This window comes from Rhinoderma darwinii, chromosome 12 (assembly GCF_050947455.1).
Source record: "Rhinoderma darwinii isolate aRhiDar2 chromosome 12, aRhiDar2.hap1, whole genome shotgun sequence".
In the NCBI taxonomy this organism is placed as follows: Eukaryota; Metazoa; Chordata; class Amphibia; order Anura; family Rhinodermatidae; genus Rhinoderma; species Rhinoderma darwinii.
In genome coordinates this window covers 45,569,014-45,594,224 of record NC_134698.1, presented here as the reverse complement: position 1 = coordinate 45,594,224, position 25,211 = coordinate 45,569,014, and the positions used below count along the sequence as shown (strand labels likewise).

General features: G+C 41.6%; 1 protein-coding gene across 3 annotated transcripts in view; it reads right to left on the bottom strand.

Moving 5' to 3' along the window:
- The window catches only part of STXBP6 (syntaxin binding protein 6), a 141,595-nt gene that overhangs the window by 59,617 nt on the left and 56,767 nt on the right, over positions 1 to 25,211 (bottom strand). For all 3 annotated transcript variants that reach the window (XM_075843394.1, XM_075843395.1, XM_075843393.1), the window contains exon 2: positions 24,128 to 24,309. In XM_075843394.1, the coding sequence (XP_075699509.1) occupies positions 24,128 to 24,281 (154 nt within the window). In that variant the 5' untranslated portion in view covers positions 24,282 to 24,309. The remainder of the gene's footprint in view (positions 1 to 24,127; positions 24,310 to 25,211) is intronic.

Genomic DNA, 25,211 nt, shown 5'->3' with positions numbered 1-25,211 from the left:
TGCACTCTGCACTGTGAGGAGGAGGAGAGAGAGTGCCGAGCGACGGTAGACCCGGCCATCACTCGGGACACATTCCGGTGATGGCCGGGTATTACCCGGCCTCATAGACTTCTATGGGAGCCGGGCGGCCGGGCACCCGGCCGAAAATAGAGCATGTCCTATTTTTTGACGGCCGGTTTTCCCGGCCGTCAAAAAATCGGTCGTGTGAATAGCCCCATTAGGGGTCTATTATTCCTAATGCAGCCGGGTGCCCGCCGATTTATGAACGGCCGGCACCCGGCCGGGAAACCCTGTCGTGTGAATCCCGCCTAATTATCTCCTGATAGGGATATTTTCAATAATATTATTTGTTTCCAAACTGTTATTAACCCCTTAGTGACCACTAATACGTGTTTTAACGTGATTCACTACTGGGCTTTAGGCTAGGCTGACGCCTTTTCACGTCAGCCTAGTCTAAGTCCTGCACGGGTCTCTCGTGCAGGCAGGAGCCGGGGCTCTGCTCCTGCTCCAACGCCCGTTAAATGCCGCCGTCAATAGCGACCGCGGCATTTAACTTTGTTTACAGAGGGAGTGCGCTCCCTCTGTCACCCATCGGCGGCCCGCGAATGAAATCGCGGGTCTCCGATGGGGTGTCATGGCAGCCGGGGGACTGATAAAAGCCCCCAGGTCTGCCCTGGACATATGCCTGTTAGGACGCGCCGGAGGCACGTCCTAACAGATTGCCTGTCAGATTTACACTGACAGGCAATAATGCTCTGGTATACGAAGTATACCAGAGCATTATAGCAGCGATCGGAATATCGCACAGTAAAGTCCCCTAGTCGGACTAATAAAATCAGTCATCAAAGTGAAATAAAGATTATTAATAAAAAGTACAGTAAAAAAATAAATAAAACCATTTTTTTCCATAAAAAGTGGTTTTATTTAGTAAAAGTGTAAAAAAAAAAAAAAAGTACACATATATGGTATCGCCGCGACCGTAATGACTCCATTAATAAAGTTAATATGTAATTTAAACCGCAAAGTGAACACCGTAAAAAAAAACGCCAAAAACTATGGCGAAATTGCTATTTTTTTCCATTGCCCCCCAAAAAAGTCATAATAAAAATGAATCAATAAGTCCCATGTACCCCAAAACAGTACCATTCAAAACTACGTCTTGTCCCGCAGAAAACAAGCCCAAAAAATCACTACATTGATGGAAAAATAAAAAAATTACGGCTCTTGGAAAGCGACGATGCAAAAGCAAATAATTTTAGTTCAAAAGTGTTTTTATTGTGCAAAAGTCGTAAAACATAAAAAAACCTCCACATATGTGGTATCGCCGTAATCGTACCGACCCATAGAATAAAGGTCACATGTTAATTACGTCGCACAGTGAACGGCGTCAATTTAAAAACGCATAGAACAATGGCGGAATTTCAGGTTTTTTTTATAATCCCCCCCAAAAAGGTTAATAAAAGTTAATATAAAAATTATATGTACCCAAAAATGGTGCCATTAAAAAGCACAACTAATCCCGCAAAAAACAAGTCCTCATACAGCTATGTAGACGAAAAAATAAGAACGTTATAGCTCTTTGAATGCGACTATAGAAAAACGAATAAAATAGCTTGGTCATTAAGGCCTAAAATGGGCTGGTCACTAAGGGGTTAAAATTCACAAACTCGTGATTACATTGATCTAATATTTTGATTCTCACTCCGTCAGCATTGATTGGACATTGTCAGGCTTTGATAACACCCGGTTGTCAACTTATTCATACATTTTTAGAAGGATGTCTTAACAGAGAAACATCACAACACAGAGCTCTAAGAAATTGTTATTTCATGTGTAATTCAATTATTCACTAAAAAAATTATTTCAGGACAGGTCCTCTTTAAATTTTCAAAGCAGTGACAAAAAAAAAAAAAGATTTAGTTGAAGAACAAAATCAGGAACTACAGTTCTGGTGTATTCACACTGTGTGGTTTTGCTGTGGTTTTCTTGCCACTTTGCCAAAAACCGGACTGCAAAAACGCATCTGTATTTAACATGGTTTTGCCGTTAAATAGACACCAACTTTTCAAACAATTTATCCTAATATAATAGTATATACCTGATATAGAGGAAACTTGTAATTTACTTACTGTTAAAATATAGTTGTTTTATCAATGTAAATTATGTGTGAAGTTACTGCCACTAAGTTGCTGCCTTCCTGTAATATGCTGTCCACCCTGTTGTCAAGCAAGATTTGTCCCTAGTTACAGAGAAGAATTGACGGACTGCAGAAACTGGGGGTGTGTCTCTTCACTGACTGCCTATAGAAGTCTATGGAGAGGGGAAAGGGAGCAGGAGGAGGGAGCCGAGAGAGAAAGACACAGATACGCTGCCAATAAAGGTCTATGGAGGGGGGAGGGAGTAAGTGATACTCTGTCATCTAAGTTTTGGATTCTCAGCTACACTACTCATTACTTCTGTATAATGTATTCCATGCTGCTGCAGCTTCTATATATACAGTGCCCACCAAAAGTTCCGGAACACCCTCATAACTTATGAACGGCTCGAGGTAGAGGGTTTATATTTATGCAAATGAGCTTTTCAATGGACAACTGGACGTGTTTTCTCGTTTTACCAACTGGGCGTGTATTGTGTTTTTACCAACTGGGCATTGTGAATAGAAGTGTATGATGCTGACGAATCAGCATCATACACTTCTCATCGTTCCCACCCAGCTTCTTTCACTGCAGACATACAGCATGACGTCCCCCACAGGTCCTTCAACATTGTTGTCGGACAAAGAAGATACATTGGCTCCAGGCGTCCAAAAGGTTAATATGCTCGTCTCTAGGGAGTTTGCTATGCTTACCTGCACTGTACCCTCTGACGCCTGGAGCTGATGTGTCTTCTCTCTTCCGACGCCAAGGTTGAAGGACCTGTGGGTGACGTCACGCTGTGTGTCAGCAGTGAAAGAAGCTGGCTGGGAATGATGACGTCACCCACAGGCCTTCAACCTTGGCGTCGGAAGAGAAAAGACATCAGTTCCAGGCGTCAGAGGGTACAGTGCAGGGTATGTGCAGGTGAGCATAGCAAACTCCCTAGAGACGAGCATATTAACCTTTTGGACGACTGGAGCCGATGTATCTTCTTTGTCCGACGACAATGCTGAAGGACCTGTGGGTGACGTCACGCTGTATGTCTGCAGTGAAAGAAGCTGGGTGGGAACGATGAGAAGTGTACGATGTTGATAACTTGGGCAAAAACGATCGTTTAAAAAAAACAAAAAACGTTGCTGTTATCTACAGTGCAGTGCCGATCACATTCAATAGGAGATAGGGATTTGATAATCTGGTGACAGAGCCTCTTTAAATGGCATGGGGGGGGGGTCGAGTGTGGGCTCATTTGAAAGCTCTTTTCAATACAAAAACGATGCTGCAAACAATATTTTTTTGGCCTTAAAGAGGCTCTGTCACCAGATTATAAGTGCCCTATCACCTACATAATCTGATTGGCGCTACAATGTAGCGAACAGTGGTTTTTATTTTGAAAAACGATCATTTTTGAGCAATTTATGAGCAATTTTAGATTTATGTTAATTTGTTTCTTAATGACCAACTGGGCGTGTTTTTACTTTTGACCAAGTCGCCGTTGTACAGAGGAGTGTATGATGCTGACCAATCACGGCCATACACTTTTCATTGTTCCAGCCCAGCTTCTTTCACTGCACAATCACGCTCCCTAAGGTCCACAAAAATCTAGTGGACCCTCCAGGAAGACCGATAGTTTCGGGCAATGGAGGTTTATGTGAAACTGTGTGTCGCTTCATTGACCATTATCTTAAACCCCTTGTTTGTGAATTACCATCGTACATTCGTGATTCCACTGATGTCTTGAATAGGTTAGAGGGGGTTTACATGGGTCATGATGACTTCTTTGTGACATGCGACGTGGAGTCACTTTATACCTCTATTGAACATAAACATGGTATTGAAGCCGCTAGGTTTTATCTAAATGGGACCAACTTGGAATCCGATCTTATCGATCTTTTGATTGTACTATTGGATTTTGTTTTACATCACAATCTGTTCCTTTTCAAGGATCGATATTTTCTGCAAAAGAGGGGAGTGGCAATGGGGGCCACTTGTGCGCCCTCATATGCCAACCTCTTTCTTGGCCGGTGGGAGCAGAATCTTCAGTTGCCTGATGCGGATGATGGAGGCGTCCTGATATGGATGCGCTTCATCGACGACATACTATTTCTCTGGCATGGTGAAAAAGAGAAGCTTGACAAGTTTCTTGAGGATCTGAATGTCAACCAGCTCAACATCCGTTTGACTTCTAAAATAAGTCGCACTGATGTTGAGTTTCTTGACATTAGACTCACTAGTGACATAGATGGATCAATTGTCACTGATATTTTCAGGAAAAGTACATCAGTCAATTCCTTCCTTTATGCCAAATCATCTCATCCTCCACAGACACTGAGAGCAGTTCCAACGGGACAATTTTTAAGAGCACGTCGGATATGTTCCACAGAATCAGCCTTTGAGAATCAGGCCGCTGACCTCTCAAATAGGTTTCGTGCTAGAGGTTACAAATCTATGGATATTGAGCAAGGATACATGAGAGCCAAAAATACGCAACGAAGTGACCTACTTATACCTAAATTTAAGAAAAAGAACAGTAATGAAGAGGTAAGGTTCATCACTGGATATCATGCCCAATGGAGAGAAATGAAATCGATTTTTGAGAGGTTCTGGCCAATTCTCCATACTGATATGGATCTGAGTGTAGTGCTATCAGATTATCCCCTTATGACTTCACGTAGATCACGTAATCTAAGGGATATATTAGTTAAGAGTCATTATGTAGCTCCTACCTCAGGCTTTATATTCAATTCCAAAGGACCAAAGTGGGGTTCATACCCATGTGGTGACTGTGGGGCATGTTCCCTTATGACTAGATCTCTAGATTTCAGTGACTCTTCTGGGTCAAGACAATATAAAATCTGTCACAACATCACTTGTCGTTCAACTGCTGTGGTTTATTATGCCATTTGTCCATGTCGACTGATATATGTGGGTCTCACTTCTAGAGAACTCCGTGTGAGGATCCTTGAACATGTAAGGGACATAAAGGGCGCTATGAAAACTGACGATCCTGAAAAGTTAAGCAAACTTAAACCGATACCTCGTCATTTTCGTGACCATCATCAAGGTAATTGGAGACTTCTCACCTTCAGGGGAATTGATAAGATCTCCCTAGGAAATAGAGGGGGTAATATTCAGAGAATCCTTGCCCAACGTGAATGCAAATGGATAGTGAAACTACAAACCGTTTTTCCTAAGGGGCTTAATGAAATGATTAGTTTCGCTCCATTCTTATAAATTTCTAATAGGTGCCAACCTCTGTTATGTTTTATCATTTTGTGTGTAGGGAGGATTTATTATTTAACTTTTGCTTGCTTGTCTTTTCAGAGTGGACTGTATCGGTTATATTGGAGGCGCATGAGGTGCATGGCTATATTGAGGTGTATGGGTGCATCGAAGGCACATTATGGAAGTCATCTTATATGTTTTGATACTAATGTGGTTTCGTTGTTTACTTTATTAGGTTACATTTGCAATATAATGTTTGGTTCTTTAACCTTTCTTCTTTTTGATTCTGTGGTTATGCGATGATCGCATTAGGTATCAGTAGCGACATTTCTGTTCATGGTCTGATATAGGCATTCTTGGAGTGGATTGTTTTTTTATCCTGGAATTTCATGGATGCATTACCACATTGATGGATGTTTTGCTCTAACACGTTTTTGATTATCATATGCTTTTTTCTATTCATATGTCTTTTTCACTTTTTCTTTATTATTTGAATTATCTTTCTTGATGTTTCACTTTTGTGCTCTAATTGCACTCTTATTATCATATATTATATATTTTCTTTCACACTCACATATATATATTTCTTTGTGACCTATATGGTCCATTCATACACATACATCTATTTTTATTTTATTTTTGGTCATATGTGTATGCATATGGCCATATATTCACATTAGTGTTCATGCACGTTTACAATTTGTAATATATAGGATTATTTTGTCTTTATATACATGTACTGTAAATGTGCATTTTTTCATACATCTACTTGTTTGTCATGTATGCATTTAAACCACTTATGTCACAATTTATATATTTATATTTTTATTTTTACACTTTTTTCTTTCATTCATATATTTTTATCCATCTAACTAATCAGGTATGATGTTTGGTCATATATGTATATATGGTGATATTTCACATTAATATCTTTAACTGGTGTGCACAGTGGGCTCCTAGGCATGCATTGGGTCCCCCTCTGTACACTTTGTTCATCTATATTATTGCATGATATACTGTTGCCTGTATTTGATCTATCGGAACCAATGTGTGATTTATGTTATTTCCGTACATTTCAGGATGTCTAAATATACTCTCATCTAGAATGCCTTTGCTATTTTGTAATGTAGTAAACATATATAAATATATTCTAACTGTGAATAGCGCTCATGTATTCATACCGCTCTCCATCTCTTGGATATGGGCAATTGCGGTTGCCTTGCCCTATTCCAAGATGGATGCGGTGGTCTGTGGTTGTTGTGCGCATGCGCGGGGCGGGGGGCCGTTCATCATGTAGTTCACGGCGCAACATGGACTTGGGCTCTGTGCAGTTGCGCACTGCTCACTTCCGGACGCCGTGCACTGCGTGATTGAGGTGCTGCCTCTCCTCGTGCAGGCGCCAGCTGAACATCCTATGGACAAGTAAGTGTGGTACACCGTTCAGCTGTGTACCCCTTATTTAAATCCTCTGATCACACTCTTTCAGCACCCCCTGACGAAGCCAGGTGCGAAACGCGCGTTGGGGTGTTCTGACAGTGTTGTGGCAGTGGAATGGCGCATGGTGGGTCTTTTGGTATGCGTATCTTGAGGTCTCAATGAGCTTCCTCTCCATGACTGTGACTTTACAATTTTTGTGACTATTTTATAGGCCCTTGTTATGGTGATTATTATCAGTATACATACTTTATAGTCGTTGATATTGTTATACTACCATTGTTTGCCCTGCCTTATATTCAACACTGTCTTCTGTGTACTGTTGTACATTGTTTTTATGGGTGGTTATATTTTTTTAAAATCGTCTTGATCAACTGTGTTGTCTGTCCTTAATAAAGTCATTTTGTATTTTTTCTAAGATACGTTTGATCTTGTTTTATTATAGCATATGGGGATATCTTTTTGGTGTTTACTATGCATGGGGTCCCATATATGCAACTTTATTCATTGATATATGACCTTGAATTTATAGGTATTCTTTTTTTGGCTTAATTATTGTCTTTTTGGTGAATACAGGTCCTGGTATGGATTATCGTGGTCGTGACCAAAATTGGGTCACCCAGTTGTCAGATGTTTTTAAAAGTGATATACATTCAGAGGTTGGCACCTATGCACCGTTGAATAGAGATATTCAGTTACGTTTAAAATTCTTATTGGAAAAGCGGACTAGAACATGGTGGAACAAGGCTTCTCTGGAGCATTACCTTAGTAAGGATATCATCCCTAGGGGATTGAGAGTTAAAATTACACCTTCATTTCCAGTTGATGACGACCTATTCAGACAGAGGTGGGAAGATGCATGTAAAGTCTGCTCCAGAACGATGTTAGAGTTATTGATAGGATGTGATAAACAGACCCTTGAAGTACTTGAGAGTGAAATTGAACCACTACAGCAAGATCTGAAGGCAAAGATGACGGCAGATGAGATGGTCACCTTTGAAAGGGAATTAGATAGTGAATTTCTTAAATGGGAAAAAGAGATCCAACAATTTAAAATGAAGAAATTTCAGCGTGATCTCTCCGATTACCAAAATGATCGTGTCTTTAGGTGGAACTGGCAACAATCTATGAGGTCAAGATCAAGATCTAGATCACGATCGGGTTATACATCCTCATCCTCTAATGAAGGACCATCAACTGGTCGTTTTTTAGGCAAACGCCCAAGATGGGAGCAAGACACTGGACATCTAATGGGCAAAAACAAAAGAAACAAGCCTTTAGATGGAGGGATGAACCTCAGGAACAGACAGGCAAAGATCAACTAAAGGTAATTAATTTGTCCAATGAGATATTAACGCAGGCACAGTTGGAAGTGTTGGGAATGGGTTTGACCTTCTCTCCAGTATCTAACTTTGATTTCTTTGAGGCTGTCAAGGATGTACACCTTTTTGCTAGGAAACTGCTTTTCAAAAAGCACTTTTCTAGATATGATGTGCAACTTTTCACAGGAAAGGATGAACAACAGGCCCTCAGGGCTCTTGATGAGCTTTTAAAAGAACAAGAACTAACTGTTGAACCTAAATTCCCGGTGGGAGTCAGGGGGCGCTCTACCACATTTCCTCCTTTGTCCATGTGTCCCGCAGTCGACACCTTTGTGAGACTGGTTACCAATGAATTGAGTAAATTGTCTTCACATCGTACACATGATAATTTGAATAGGGCACAACGGGAGGCCCTTGAACAACTCAAAAGAATGAAATCAGTGGTTATTAAGCCAGCTGACAAAGGTGGAAATGTGGTATTGTGGCCTGTTGACAAATACGAGAGAGAAGCCTTTAGACAGCTCAATGATGTGTCATGTTATCAAAGATTGGATGGATGTCCTCTAGGTAGTTTTAAAACCCAATTAGATCAAATTCTATTGAAGGCTTTTGAATCCAATATTATACCTAAAACCACACTTGATGGTCTCATTGTTGATAAACCCATTTTAGCAACCCTGTATCTGCTCCCTAAGGTCCACAAAAATCTAGTGGACCCTCCAGGAAGACCGATAGTTTCGGGCAATGGAGGTTTATGTGAAACTGTGTGTCGCTTCATTGACCATTATCTTAAACCCCTTGTTTGTGAATTACCATCGTACATTCGTGATTCCACTGATGTCTTGAATAGGTTAGAGGGGGTTTACATGGGTCATGATGACTTCTTTGTGACATGCGACGTGGAGTCACTTTATACCTCTATTGAACATAAACATGGTATTGAAGCCGCTAGGTTTTATCTAAATGGGACCAACTTGGAATCCGATCTTATCGATCTTTTGATTGTACTATTGGATTTTGTTTTACATCACAATCTGTTCCTTTTCAAGGATCGATATTTTCTGCAAAAGAGGGGAGTGGCAATGGGGGCCACTTGTGCGCCCTCATATGCCAACCTCTTTCTTGGCCGGTGGGAGCAGAATCTTCAGTTGCCTGATGCGGATGATGGAGGCGTCCTGATATGGATGCGCTTCATCGACGACATACTATTTCTCTGGCATGGTGAAAAAGAGAAGCTTGACAAGTTTCTTGAGGATCTGAATGTCAACCAGCTCAACATCCGTTTGACTTCTAAAATAAGTCGCACTGATGTTGAGTTTCTTGACATTAGACTCACTAGTGACATAGATGGATCAATTGTCACTGATATTTTCAGGAAAAGTACATCAGTCAATTCCTTCCTTTATGCCAAATCATCTCATCCTCCACAGACACTGAGAGCAGTTCCAACGGGACAATTTTTAAGAGCACGTCGGATATGTTCCACAGAATCAGCCTTTGAGAATCAGGCCGCTGACCTCTCAAATAGGTTTCGTGCTAGAGGTTACAAATCTATGGATATTGAGCAAGGATACATGAGAGCCAAAAATACGCAACGAAGTGACCTACTTATACCTAAATTTAAGAAAAAGAACAGTAATGAAGAGGTAAGGTTCATCACTGGATATCATGCCCAATGGAGAGAAATGAAATCGATTTTTGAGAGGTTCTGGCCAATTCTCCATACTGATATGGATCTGAGTGTAGTGCTATCAGATTATCCCCTTATGACTTCACGTAGATCACGTAATCTAAGGGATATATTAGTTAAGAGTCATTATGTAGCTCCTACCTCAGGCTTTATATTCAATTCCAAAGGACCAAAGTGGGGTTCATACCCATGTGGTGACTGTGGGGCATGTTCCCTTATGACTAGATCTCTAGATTTCAGTGACTCTTCTGGGTCAAGACAATATAAAATCTGTCACAACATCACTTGTCGTTCAACTGCTGTGGTTTATTATGCCATTTGTCCATGTCGACTGATATATGTGGGTCTCACTTCTAGAGAACTCCGTGTGAGGATCCTTGAACATGTAAGGGACATAAAGGGCGCTATGAAAACTGACGATCCTGAAAAGTTAAGCAAACTTAAACCGATACCTCGTCATTTTCGTGACCATCATCAAGGTAATTGGAGACTTCTCACCTTCAGGGGAATTGATAAGATCTCCCTAGGAAATAGAGGGGGTAATATTCAGAGAATCCTTGCCCAACGTGAATGCAAATGGATAGTGAAACTACAAACCGTTTTTCCTAAGGGGCTTAATGAAATGATTAGTTTCGCTCCATTCTTATAAATTTCTAATAGGTGCCAACCTCTGTTATGTTTTATCATTTTGTGTGTAGGGAGGATTTATTATTTAACTTTTGCTTGCTTGTCTTTTCAGAGTGGACTGTATCGGTTATATTGGAGGCGCATGAGGTGCATGGCTATATTGAGGTGTATGGGTGCATCGAAGGCACATTATGGAAGTCATCTTATATGTTTTGATACTAATGTGGTTTCGTTGTTTACTTTATTAGGTTACATTTGCAATATAATGTTTGGTTCTTTAACCTTTCTTCTTTTTGATTCTGTGGTTATGCGATGATCGCATTAGGTATCAGTAGCGACATTTCTGTTCATGGTCTGATATAGGCATTCTTGGAGTGGATTGTTTTTTTATCCTGGAATTTCATGGATGCATTACCACATTGATGGATGTTTTGCTCTAACACGTTTTTGATTATCATATGCTTTTTTCTATTCATATGTCTTTTTCACTTTTTCTTTATTATTTGAATTATCTTTCTTGATGTTTCACTTTTGTGCTCTAATTGCACTCTTATTATCATATATTATATATTTTCTTTCACACTCACATATATATATTTCTTTGTGACCTATATGGTCCATTCATACACATACATCTATTTTTATTTTATTTTTGGTCATATGTGTATGCATATGGCCATATATTCACATTAGTGTTCATGCACGTTTACAATTTGTAATATATAGGATTATTTTGTCTTTATATACATGTACTGTAAATGTGCATTTTTTCATACATCTACTTGTTTGTCATGTATGCATTTAAACCACTTATGTCACAATTTATATATATTTATATTTTTATTTTTACACTTTTTTCTTTCATTCATATATTTTTATCCATCTAACTAATCAGGTATGATGTTTGGTCATATATGTATATATGGTGATATTTCACATTAATATCTTTAACTGGTGTGCACAGTGGGCTCCTAGGCATGCATTGGGTCCCCCTCTGTACACTTTGTTCATCTATATTATTGCATGATATACTGTTGCCTGTATTTGATCTATCGGAACCAATGTGTGATTTATGTTATTTCCGTACATTTCAGGATGTCTAAATATACTCTCATCTAGAATGCCTTTGCTATTTTGTAATGTAGTAAACATATATAAATATATTCTAACTGTGAATAGCGCTCATGTATTCATACCGCTCTCCATCTCTTGGATATGGGCAATTGCGGTTGCCTTGCCCTATTCCAAGATGGATGCGGTGGTCTGTGGTTGTTGTGCGCATGCGCGGGGCGGGGGGCCGTTCATCATGTAGTTCACGGCGCAACATGGACTTGGGCTCTGTGCAGTTGCGCACTGCTCACTTCCGGACGCCGTGCACTGCGTGATTGAGGTGCTGCCTCTCCTCGTGCAGGCGCCAGCTGAACATCCTATGGACAAGTAAGTGTGGTACACCGTTCAGCTGTGTACCCCTTATTTAAATCCTCTGATCACACTCTTTCAGCACCCCCTGACGAAGCCAGGTGCGAAACGCGCGTTGGGGTGTTCTGACAGTGTTGTGGCAGTGGAATGGCGCATGGTGGGTCTTTTGGTATGCGTATCTTGAGGTCTCAATGAGCTTCCTCTCCATGACTGTGACTTTACAATTTTTGTGACTATTTTATAGGCCCTTGTTATGGTGATTATTATCAGTATACATACTTTATAGTCGTTGATATTGTTATACTACCATTGTTTGCCCTGCCTTATATTCAACACTGTCTTCTGTGTACTGTTGTACATTGTTTTTATGGGTGGTTATATTTTTTTAAAATCGTCTTGATCAACTGTGTTGTCTGTCCTTAATAAAGTCATTTTGTATTTTTTCTAAGATACGTTTGATCTTGTTTTATTATAGCATATGGGGATATCTTTTTGGTGTTTACTATGCATGGGGTCCCATATATGCAACTTTATTCATTGATATATGACCTTGAATTTATAGGTATTCTTTTTTTGGCTTAATTATTGTCTTTTTGGTGAATACAGGTCCTGGTATGGATTATCGTGGTCGTGACCAAAATTGGGTCACCCAGTTGTCAGATGTTTTTAAAAGTGATATACATTCAGAGGTTGGCACCTATGCACCGTTGAATAGAGATATTCAGTTACGTTTAAAATTCTTATTGGAAAAGCGGACTAGAACATGGTGGAACAAGGCTTCTCTGGAGCATTACCTTAGTAAGGATATCATCCCTAGGGGATTGAGAGTTAAAATTACACCTTCATTTCCAGTTGATGACGACCTATTCAGACAGAGGTGGGAAGATGCATGTAAAGTCTGCTCCAGAACGATGTTAGAGTTATTGATAGGATGTGATAAACAGACCCTTGAAGTACTTGAGAGTGAAATTGAACCACTACAGCAAGATCTGAAGGCAAAGATGACGGCAGATGAGATGGTCACCTTTGAAAGGGAATTAGATAGTGAATTTCTTAAATGGGAAAAAGAGATCCAACAATTTAAAATGAAGAAATTTCAGCGTGATCTCTCCGATTACCAAAATGATCGTGTCTTTAGGTGGAACTGGCAACAATCTATGAGGTCAAGATCAAGATCTAGATCACGATCGGGTTATACATCCTCATCCTCTAATGAAGGACCATCAACTGGTCGTTTTTTAGGCAAACGCCCAAGATGGGAGCAAGACACTGGACATCTAATGGGCAAAAACAAAAGAAACAAGCCTTTAGATGGAGGGATGAACCTCAGGAACAGACAGGCAAAGATCAACTAAAGGTAATTAATTTGTCCAATGAGATATTAACGCAGGCACAGTTGGAAGTGTTGGGAATGGGTTTGACCTTCTCTCCAGTATCTAACTTTGATTTCTTTGAGGCTGTCAAGGATGTACACCTTTTTGCTAGGAAACTGCTTTTCAAAAAGCACTTTTCTAGATATGATGTGCAACTTTTCACAGGAAAGGATGAACAACAGGCCCTCAGGGCTCTTGATGAGCTTTTAAAAGAACAAGAACTAACTGTTGAACCTAAATTCCCGGTGGGAGTCAGGGGGCGCTCTACCACATTTCCTCCTTTGTCCATGTGTCCCGCAGTCGACACCTTTGTGAGACTGGTTACCAATGAATTGAGTAAATTGTCTTCACATCGTACACATGATAATTTGAATAGGGCACAACGGGAGGCCCTTGAACAACTCAAAAGAATGAAATCAGTGGTTATTAAGCCAGCTGACAAAGGTGGAAATGTGGTATTGTGGCCTGTTGACAAATACGAGAGAGAAGCCTTTAGACAGCTCAATGATGTGTCATGTTATCAAAGATTGGATGGATGTCCTCTAGGTAGTTTTAAAACCCAATTAGATCAAATTCTATTGAAGGCTTTTGAATCCAATATTATACCTAAAACCACACTTGATGGTCTCATTGTTGATAAACCCATTTTAGCAACCCTGTATCTGCTCCCTAAGGTCCACAAAAATCTAGTGGACCCTCCAGGAAGACCGATAGTTTCGGGCAATGGAGGTTTATGTGAAACTGTGTGTCGCTTCATTGACCATTATCTTAAACCCCTTGTTTGTGAATTACCATCGTACATTCGTGATTCCACTGATGTCTTGAATAGGTTAGAGGGGGTTTACATGGGTCATGATGACTTCTTTGTGACATGCGACGTGGAGTCACTTTATACCTCTATTGAACATAAACATGGTATTGAAGCCGCTAGGTTTTATCTAAATGGGACCAACTTGGAATCCGATCTTATCGATCTTTTGATTGTACTATTGGATTTTGTTTTACATCACAATCTGTTCCTTTTCAAGGATCGATATTTTCTGCAAAAGAGGGGAGTGGCAATGGGGGCCACTTGTGCGCCCTCATATGCCAACCTCTTTCTTGGCCGGTGGGAGCAGAATCTTCAGTTGCCTGATGCGGATGATGGAGGCGTCCTGATATGGATGCGCTTCATCGACGACATACTATTTCTCTGGCATGGTGAAAAAGAGAAGCTTGACAAGTTTCTTGAGGATCTGAATGTCAACCAGCTCAACATCCGTTTGACTTCTAAAATAAGTCGCACTGATGTTGAGTTTCTTGACATTAGACTCACTAGTGACATAGATGGATCAATTGTCACTGATATTTTCAGGAAAAGTACATCAGTCAATTCCTTCCTTTATGCCAAATCATCTCATCCTCCACAGACACTGAGAGCAGTTCCAACGGGACAATTTTTAAGAGCACGTCGGATATGTTCCACAGAATCAGCCTTTGAGAATCAGGCCGCTGACCTCTCAAATAGGTTTCGTGCTAGAGGTTACAAATCTATGGATATTGAGCAAGGATACATGAGAGCCAAAAATACGCAACGAAGTGACCTACTTATACCTAAATTTAAGAAAAAGAACAGTAATGAAGAGGTAAGGTTCATCACTGGATATCATGCCCAATGGAGAGAAATGAAATCGATTTTTGAGAGGTTCTGGCCAATTCTCCATACTGATATGGATCTGAGTGTAGTGCTATCAGATTATCCCCTTATGACTTCACGTAGATCACGTAATCTAAGGGATATATTAGTTAAGAGTCATTATGTAGCTCCTACCTCAGGCTTTATATTCAATTCCAAAGGACCAAAGTGGGGTTCATACCCATGTGGTGACTGTGGGGCATGTTCCCTTATGACTAGATCTCTAGATTTCAGTGACTCTTCTGGGTCAAGACAATATAAAATCTGTCACAACATCACTTGTCGTTCAACTGCTGTGGTTTATTATGCCATTTGTCCATGTCGACTGATATATGTGGGTCTCACTTCTAGAGAACTCCGTGTGAGGATCCTTGAACATGTAAGGGACATAAAGGGCGCTATGAAAACTGACGATCCTGAAAAGTTAAGCAAACTTAAACCGATACCTCGTCATTTTCGTGACCATCATCAAGGTAATTGGAGACTTCTCACCTTCAGGGGAATTGATAAGATCTCCCTAGGAAATAGAGGGGGTAATATTCAGAGAATCCTTGCCCAACGTGAATGCAAATGGATAGTGAAACTACAAACCGTTTTTCCTAAGGGGCTTAATGAAATGATTAGTTTCGCTCCATTCTTATAAATTTCTAATAGGTGCCAACCTCTGTTATGTTTTATCATTTTGTGTGTAGGGAGGATTTATTATTTAACTTTTGCTTGCTTGTCTTTTCAGAGTGGACTGTATCGGTTATATTGGAGGCGCATGAGGTGCATGGCTATATTGAGGTGTATGGGTGCATCGAAGGCACATTATGGAAGTCATCTTATATGTTTTGATACTAATGTGGTTTCGTTGTTTACTTTATTAGGTTACATTTGCAATATAATGTTTGGTTCTTTAACCTTTCTTCTTTTTGATTCTGTGGTTATGCGATGATCGCATTAGGTATCAGTAGCGACATTTCTGTTCATGGTCTGATATAGGCATTCTTGGAGTGGATTGTTTTTTTATCCTGGAATTTCATGGATGCATTACCACATTGATGGATGTTTTGCTCTAACACGTTTTTGATTATCATATGCTTTTTTCTATTCATATGTCTTTTTCACTTTTTCTTTATTATTTGAATTATCTTTCTTGATGTTTCACTTTTGTGCTCTAATTGCACTCTTATTATCATATATTATATATTTTCTTTCACACTCACATATATATATTTCTTTGTGACCTATATGGTCCATTCATACACATACATCTATTGTTATTTTATTTTTGGTCATATGTGTATGCATATGGCCATATATTCACATTAGTGTTCATGCACGTTTACAATTTGTAATATATAGGATTATTTTGTCTTTATATACATGTACTGTAAATGTGCATTTTTTCATACATCTACTTGTTTGTCATGTATGCATTTAAACCACTTATGTCACAATTTATATATTTATATTTTTATTTTTACACTTTTTTCTTTCATTCATATATTTTTATCCATCTAACTAATCAGGTATGATGTTTGGTCATATATGTATATATGGTGATATTTCACATTAATATCTTTAACTGGTGTGCACAGTGGGCTCCTAGGCATGCATTGGGTCCCCCTCTGTACACTTTGTTCATCTATATTATTGCATGATATACTGTTGCCTGTATTTGATCTATCGGAACCAATGTGTGATTTATGTTATTTCCGTACATTTCAGGATGTCTAAATATACTCTCATCTAGAATGCCTTTGCTATTTTGTAATGTAGTAAACATATATAAATATATTCTAACTGTGAATAGCGCTCATGTATTCATACCGCTCTCCATCTCTTGGATATGGGCAATTGCGGTTGCCTTGCCCTATTCCAAGATGGATGCGGTGGTCTGTGGTTGTTGTGCGCATGCGCGGGGCGGGGGGCCGTTCATCATGTAGTTCACGGCGCAACATGGACTTGGGCTCTGTGCAGTTGCGCACTGCTCACTTCCGGACGCCGTGCACTGCGTGATTGAGGTGCTGCCTCTCCTCGTGCAGGCGCCAGCTGAACATCCTATGGACAAGTAAGTGTGGTACACCGTTCAGCTGTGTACCCCTTATTTAAATCCTCTGATCACACTCTTTCAGCACCCCCTGACGAAGCCAGGTGCGAAACGCGCGTTGGGGTGTTCTGACAGTGTTGTGGCAGTGGAATGGCGCATGGTGGGTCTTTTGGTATGCGTATCTTGAGGTCTCAATGAGCTTCCTCTCCATGACTGTGACTTTACAATTTTTGTGACTATTTTATAGGCCCTTGTTATGGTGATTATTATCAGTATACATACTTTATAGTCGTTGATATTGTTATACTACCATTGTTTGCCCTGCCTTATATTCAACACTGTCTTCTGTGTACTGTTGTACATTGTTTTTATGGGTGGTTATATTTTTTTAAAATCGTCTTGATCAACTGTGTTGTCTGTCCTTAATAAAGTCATTTTGTATTTTTTCTAAGATACGTTTGATCTTGTTTTATTATAGCATATGGGGATATCTTTTTGGTGTTCACCTACATAATCTGATTGGCGCTACAATGTAGCGAACAGTGGTTTTTATTTTGAAAAACGATCATTTTTGAGCAATTTATGAGCAATTTTAGATTTATGTTAATTTGTTTCTTAATGACCAACTGGGCGTGTTTTTACTTTTGACCAAGTCGCCGTTGTACAGAGGAGTGTATGATGCTGACCAATCACGGCCATACACTTTTCATTGTTCCAGCCCAGCTTCTTTCACTGCACAATCACGTGCGCTGGAACAATGACAAGTGTATGACGCTGATTGGTCAGCGTCATACACTCCTCTGTAGAACGCCCAGTTGGTAAAAAGTAAAAACACGCCCAGTTGTCTATTAAGAAACTAATTTGCATAAATCTAAAATTGCCCATAACTTGCTAAAAAATGATCGTTTTTCAAAATAAAAACCACTGTTATCTACATTGCAGTGCCGATCAGATTGTGTAGGAGTTACGGCACTTATAATCTGGTGACAGAGCCTCTTTAACTGGCAGATTTTATGACCTTATTAAATCCCACCAAATGTCAACCCTCTACCTTGAGCCGTTCAAAAGTTATGAGGGTGTTCCGGAACTTTTGGTGGGCACTGTATGTAATAAATAGAGAAAGAAGAGCAGGATTCTTTTATTCTATGTGTGCAGTGTATAGAAGACATGATAGCAGTTAGGCTCCACCCCCTAGCTTAGAGAAAACTGAAAATTAGAGATCGAGCCTACAGAGGGAAAACTGCTTTATAATGCCACTAGCTTTTATACCCGGCGTTGCTCGGGAGGTTGACTTACGGTATGGATAGAGTAAAAGTTCACTATTTAAATACCTATCAGTATGAATTTAATTGCTACCTATCGATATGAATTTAATTGCTAGAGAGTGTAAATAATGTTATTGGAAGCATAAAAGAAATGAAGCAATATATTCATTACAGATTTAGGCCTCATGCACACGAACGTAAAAACGCCCATAATCAGGGGCTGTAATTACGGCCCGTAATTGCGGGCCCATAGACTTCTATTGGCCACGGGTACCTTCCCGTTTGCTTACGGGAAGCTGCCCGGGCCGTTGAAAAATATAGAACATGTCCTATTTCAGGCCGTAATTACGGCACGGGCAGGCCCATATAGCTTCATGCCCACTTCAGTCTTTTTCTTCAGGGTGCTAGCCGTTTTTCAGACGGCTAGCACCCTGACCCATTAATTTCAATGGGGCCATGCACACTTCAGTTTTTTTGACGGTCCCGTTGGTCCGTTCCGACAAAAGTAGAGCATGTCCTACTTTGGTCCGAGATTCCGTGACCGTGAGGCCCATGCAAGTTAATGGGGCCGTCATAAAACTGAAGGCACACGGAAGGCATCCGTGTGCCGTCCGTGTGTAACGAAGCCGTTGCCTAGCAACGGCCGGGTGGCCAGAGGTACACATACAGACAGATATTGCATTGCACTAATCGGCAGCCCCTTCTCTCTGCCAGCACTGATAGAGAGAAGAGGCTGCTGATCAGTGCTGGATCGAAGCGATATAAAAAAAAATAAGTTCATACGTACGCCGGCCGTTGTCTTAGTGACGGGTCTATCTTCTGACTCTCAGTCCGACCTCCCTGGATGACGCGGCAGTCCATTTGACCGCTGCAGCCTGTGATTGGCTGAAGCAGTCACATGGTCTGAAACGTCATCTCAGGAGGCCGGACTTGAGGAAGAAGCACGCAAGAAGGGAGTTCTAGGTAAGTAGTAACTTTTTTGTTGCGTTTTTTTTTTAATGAACCATTAATCTATATTGTGAGCGACGCAGATGGTATTCCCTGTCCAGCGGTAGTCTCTGTCCAGGTTGCTGAAAGCGTTAAGGTACTGCACTGATCGCAGTAACTCTTTCAGCGCCCTGGACAGTGAGTACCGCTGGACAGGGAACAGCATGTGTGGCGCTCACAATATCGTGTACATAGTGGGAACGGGTTTCAGTTTCCTCTCGGAAACTGAAATACGGAAGTGTACACAGAGTTCACACGGTTCCAATCACTGACATGTGAAAACGGTGATGGAAATGTGCATGAGGCCTAAGTCTATGGAGCTCCCATAATTACTCCTGCTTCTTCCTCCATGACATTTCATCCCATGTGACCGCTGCAGCCAATCACAGGCTGCAGCAGTCACATGGACTGCTTTTAAACCAATGAAAAATCGGGCTTCAAACAAACTTTCCAAAATATATATTAGATATAAAAGTCATATAATGGCTAGAAATAGTGTTATTCCTCATGTACACACACGACAGTGCTGCGCTATTGTTTCCAGTAATTTCGGCCTGATCTGTGACGGAGGTATTTGCAAGACCTGTCCATTCTACTTATGGCACAAACAAATCTAAACGTGCATATTTTTTTAATCAGTGTTTATAAATGCTATAAAGTTTTAATAAAACCGTAATAGATGTATGTTTGAATATAGAGAGATTGACCAGTCTGGACAACATCTTCACATTGCAGCCGCAACCTCCTTCCCCAGGGCAAAGTTGATTGAGAGAGCCCTACTACTAGGAGTCCCTTCCACCTACCATTATTACCAAGGGAATCACTGCTCAATTCCGCTTTCTACATTTTAAATAAGATTGTATAACCCAGGCAGGTCCTTGGGCTAACCATTTGGACTGTACTCCAGGAAAAACCCTATTTTGTATTCACAGCAATATAAAAGCAATAGAGGGAGAAAGAAAACCTATTTTGGGACCACTCATGAATGGACAGGACTCTATTTTAAAACCACAGAATCTAAACATTTTGCTATATAACATCATTAAGAAGTTACAATTAAAATAGATTTCTATTAGCAGAGACGTAATTTAGGAGCTCAAGAAAGGGGCGTTAAGAACGAACCCTCTGCATTGACTTTATGTCAAGTAGAAGACATGCTTTACAATGCAGTGCTCAGGGACCATGCACATGAAAAAAGGAACCATTTCATTTTACAGACACTGCCTGAAAAAAAAGACGATCTGCTTGATATTTTAATTAGTAGCCCGCAGTACGTTACTCAATGAAAATGCACAAGACACGTTGCCATTATAAAAGGTACCTGTCTGCGGAGCGCCTTCTGATGCCACTCTTCTATGTTGTGCACATAAATGCAGTAATATGAACTCCACATTTTTGCAGATCACAATAAACAATGAGATTAGCCAATTTAGAACAGCAACATAAATGTTGATAATACAGGGGTTTTAGTTCACTTTCGGATCTAGTCCTGTATACATAAGGAACAGTTTTATACTAGTTGATAAAATATTCTGTGTTTTTAGGGTAAGTTATCGACGAGGATATGGCTGAATTATTTACCGGAATCTTGTACCTAAGGGTAGATTCACACGTAGCACTTGTGATGTAGTAAAAAAAAAAAAAACGTCATGCATTTCACACACTTACGTTTTTAGCCGCAACCGCATTAAAAAAACGCACCAAAATGAGGTAAAAATGCATACGTTTTTTTCAGGTGCGTTATTGATGTGGTTTTTAACTGCACCTCAACTGCTGTGTGTGAAAATACCCTTGGGTACAAGCTTTCACTGAACCTCAGCCATATCCGTGTAGATCCGTTTTTCTGACTGATACTGGCATGAAATGAAGAGAAAAAAAAAAAATTCCATTCCTCCTCTTCCAATTCAGTTTCAGAAAGAAGTTGGTGAGCAGACCCTGTCGAGTTACGTTACCATTTGTGCCCACCCGCTCCATTTACTTCTCCTCTGCTGATGACTAATTCCAGGTATTAGCACAGTTCACAGAGAGCCTCAGACTTTCGTATAACCACCGCGGTTAGGTGGTAGTCTGAAGTAACGATAAAGTCTGTCACCGTGATCCTATTGAGTAAAGGATATCAGGGCTGATTATAGCTATTCTCCTATAACCTTATATGCAAAGCTACTATTGCACTAGTTGTTTTAAGGCCCTGTTAACACAGAGTTTTTTGGCGGTGTCATTGATTTCAATGGGAGGCAGAGGCTTTTTTTTTCCCCGGGCGGCTTTTGGCTGCCCGTGGGAAAGAAAAGCAACACGTCCTTTCTCTCCGTGGTTTCCGCCCCTGACTTCTCGTTGAAATCAATTGAAGGCAGAAAAAACCTGCGCCGCTCATTTCAGAGTGTTTTTTGCCCACGGTCCTTGCTTTAGTTTCAATGGTAAAAAACTCAGGCAGTTCAAAATGTGCCTCAAAATTCCTGAAGGAATTCTGAGGCAGATTTTTTCTGCCTGCAAAAAACTGTGTGTACAGGGCCTAAAAGATAAAGTTAGGAAACCACATATATAGCAACTTTCTAATAAAATGTTATTATGGGAAACACTCCCTTTTGGATGATATAATGCAGTGTTAAGCCCTTATTCACACGACAGGGTTTCCCGGCCGGGTGACGGCCGTTCATAAATCGGCCGTCACCCGGCTGCAGTAGGAACAATAGACCCCTAATGGGGTTATTCACACGACCGATTTTTTGACGGCCCGGGAAACCTGGCCGTCAAAAAATGGGACATGCCCTATTTTCGGCCGTTTACCCGGCCGCCCGGCTCCCATAGAAGTCTATGGGGCCGGGTAATACACGGCCATCACCGGAATGTGTCCCGAGTGATGGCCATGTATTCCGTTGCTCGCGCTCTCTCTCCTCCTCCTCCTTACAGTGCAGAGTGCATGTGAGGAGGAAGAGGGTCTACAGGGGACTTGGTGGCATTACCTACAGGGGACTTGGTGGCATTACCTACAGGGGACTTGGTGGCATTACCTACAGGGGGCAGGGTGGCATTACCTACAGGGGGCAGGGTGGCATTACCTACAGGGGGCTGGGTGGCATTACCTACAGGGGGCTGGGTGGCATTACCTACAGGGGGCTGGGTGGCATTACCTACAGGGGGCTGGGTGGCATTACCTACAGGGGGCTGGGTGGCAATACCTACAGTGAGCTGGGTGGCATTACCTACAGGTGGCAGGGTGGCATTACCTACAGGGGGCTGGGTGGCATTACCTACAGGGGGCTGGGTGGCATTACCTGCAGGGGGCTGGGTGGCATTACCTGCAGGGGGCTGGGTGGCATTACCTGCAGGGGGCTGGGTGGCATTACCTGCAGGGAGCTGGGTGGCATTACCTGCAGGGGGCTGGGTGGCATTACCTGCAGGGGGCTGGGTGGCATTACCTGCAGGGGGCTGGGTGGCATTACCTACAGGGGGCTGGGTGGCATTACCTGCAGGGGGCTGGGTGGCATTACCAACAGGGGGCTGGGTGGCATTACCTACAGGGGGCTGTATGGCATTATCTACAGAGAGCTGTGTGTGGCAACAAATTTAAATTAAATTCATCCGATTTTAAAACGGACAGGGAAAAAAACGCATGCAAAACGGCCGTTAAAAATGGCAACACGGCCCGGAACGGATGCAAAACGGATGCAAACCGGCCGGGAAAAATGGCCGATTTTATCGGCCGACACTCGGACCCTGTCGTGTGAATGAGGCCTTAGGCACTGCTAACGGATCATCATAATTCAGGTTCACATCACCGTTCATTTCCGTTCCGGGGTTCCGTCGGAGGGTTCCGTCGGGTGAACCCCGCAACGGAAAGTGAAACTGACTGCACAGCTTCTGTTTCAGTCACCATTGATCTCAGTCGACTACGCTATTGATTCCGTCGGAAAACCAGAAACCAGACGGAATGGTGACGAACGGAAAGCATTAGCGATGTTTCCGTCACCATTGAGATCAATGGTGACTGAAACGGAAGCTGTGCTGTCAGTTTCACTTTCCGTTGCGGGGTTCACCCGACGGAACCCTCCGACGGAACCCCGGAACGGAAATGAACGGTGATGTGAACAGGCCCTTATCGCAGCCTGTAGTAGATCAAAGACTGTAGTAAAGGTAATGTGGTCATTTGAAACTCTCACAACTCTGTATATAAATATTGGATTTCTCCTACAGGGGGCAATGATAATAACCTTTTATTTGGGAATTTCTATTTATGAACTTTCTTAATATAGTCATTATATTGTCTCTAAAGATGCCCTGTAAATCTGTATTAAAAAAAAAACCACAACTGTAACATATTAATGGAGTTAACACTGGGCATCGGTAGGAAGTGCCACTCTGGGCACTGGTAAAGAAGCACCATACTGAGCACCTGTAAAGCGGTATCACGTTGGGCACCAGGTAAAGCAGTACCACACTGGGCACCAGTCAAAGTGGTATCAAGCTGGGCACCAGGCAAAGTGGTATCAAACTGGGCACCGGTAAAGCGAAACCATGCTGGGCACAAGAAAGGCGGTACCACGCTGGGCACCAGAAAGACAGTACAACACTGGGCACCAGCAAGGCGAAACCCTGCTGGGCACCGGTAACAGGGTACCACACTGGGCACCGGTAAGACAGTACCACGTCGGGCACTGGTAAGGCAGTACCACGCTGTGCACCGGTAAGGCCGTACTACGCTGTGCACCGGTAAGGCCGTACTACGCTGGGCACCGGTAAGGCCGTACTACGCTGGGCAACTGCATCGGAATACAAATCTAAATGCCATGTGGAATATACATGACATGCTGACAATACTTCTCAGGAAAATTGTAAACATGAGTGGTTAAAAATATCAAAGCAAGCTTCACTGGATTGCCAGCCTCCTGTACTGCCTCTAGTAAAGAACCCCTCCCCCAAGCATAATATATTCTGTTATATGGTACCTGATAAGCAGATGTATGTGCGGTATTCTCCTTGTCCTCCTGTTGCTAGGAATGGAATTTTTTTCTTTGTCCTTCGTTTCACAAGCACGGCCCCCAGCATGCGCTCATCTTGGGGAGAGAAGACCTCCTTGCTAATGGTGGTTTTAGCAGACATATCGCATGAGGTTAAGGTGGAGCTTCACCTAGATGGGTTTAAAGAAAGAGAAAGATCAGTCTTTCTTAACCTTATCAACTGTGTAAGGGCGAGTCCACATGTAGCGTAAATACTGCAGATTTTCCGCCATGGATTTTTTTACAGAAAATCCGCAGAATAATAATGGGGGTCATTGTGGTCGAGCGAGCTCCTCTCTCCTCACTTTTTGCGGTTATGGGTACGGCTGGTTACTGATTTATATATTCTAATGCATTGACACTTTTTCTTCTCCCCTTTACTATTTAGAATTGTTTACATGGGATTAGAATTCATTAGCATCTAGACCCATTTTGGGTCAATGATAGATTTTGTGTGAATTCACAATAGCCTTTCATATGTATACATATCATCCAGCATTTTTCTGCTTCGCTCCATTATACCTAGCTATAATAGCTGCTTTTTTGTTGAATTCAATGGGGAGATAAAACCCACAACAAATAGCAGATGTTGGGATTCCGCTGCAAAAATCGTAACTCAGAAAAAAATAAAAATATTTTGCTTACCCAGAATTCTGTGCTTTTTAATCCAGGCCGGCCTCCTGGGAGAACGTTTCATCCCATGTGACCACTGTAGCCAATCACAGTCTGCAGCAGTCACATGTGATGAAACGTCATCCTAGGAGACAGGGCAGCAGGACGGCGGAGGGACGCGTCGTTATGGCTACAGGTAAGTATAGACTTTTTTATGTGCGGTTTTCCGCAGCGGACACTCCGTCCGAAAAATTTCACCATAATTTGGTGCGGTTTTTCAGCCGGTATTCCCTGCGGCGCCAAGGGCGGATACGCTGTGTGCTTTTGCGCAGTGTATCTGTTCTGTGACCCTAATTCTGTAACTAACGCATATGCAAACAAATCTCAAAACAAAAAAAGTACATCTGTAACCATCAGTCTG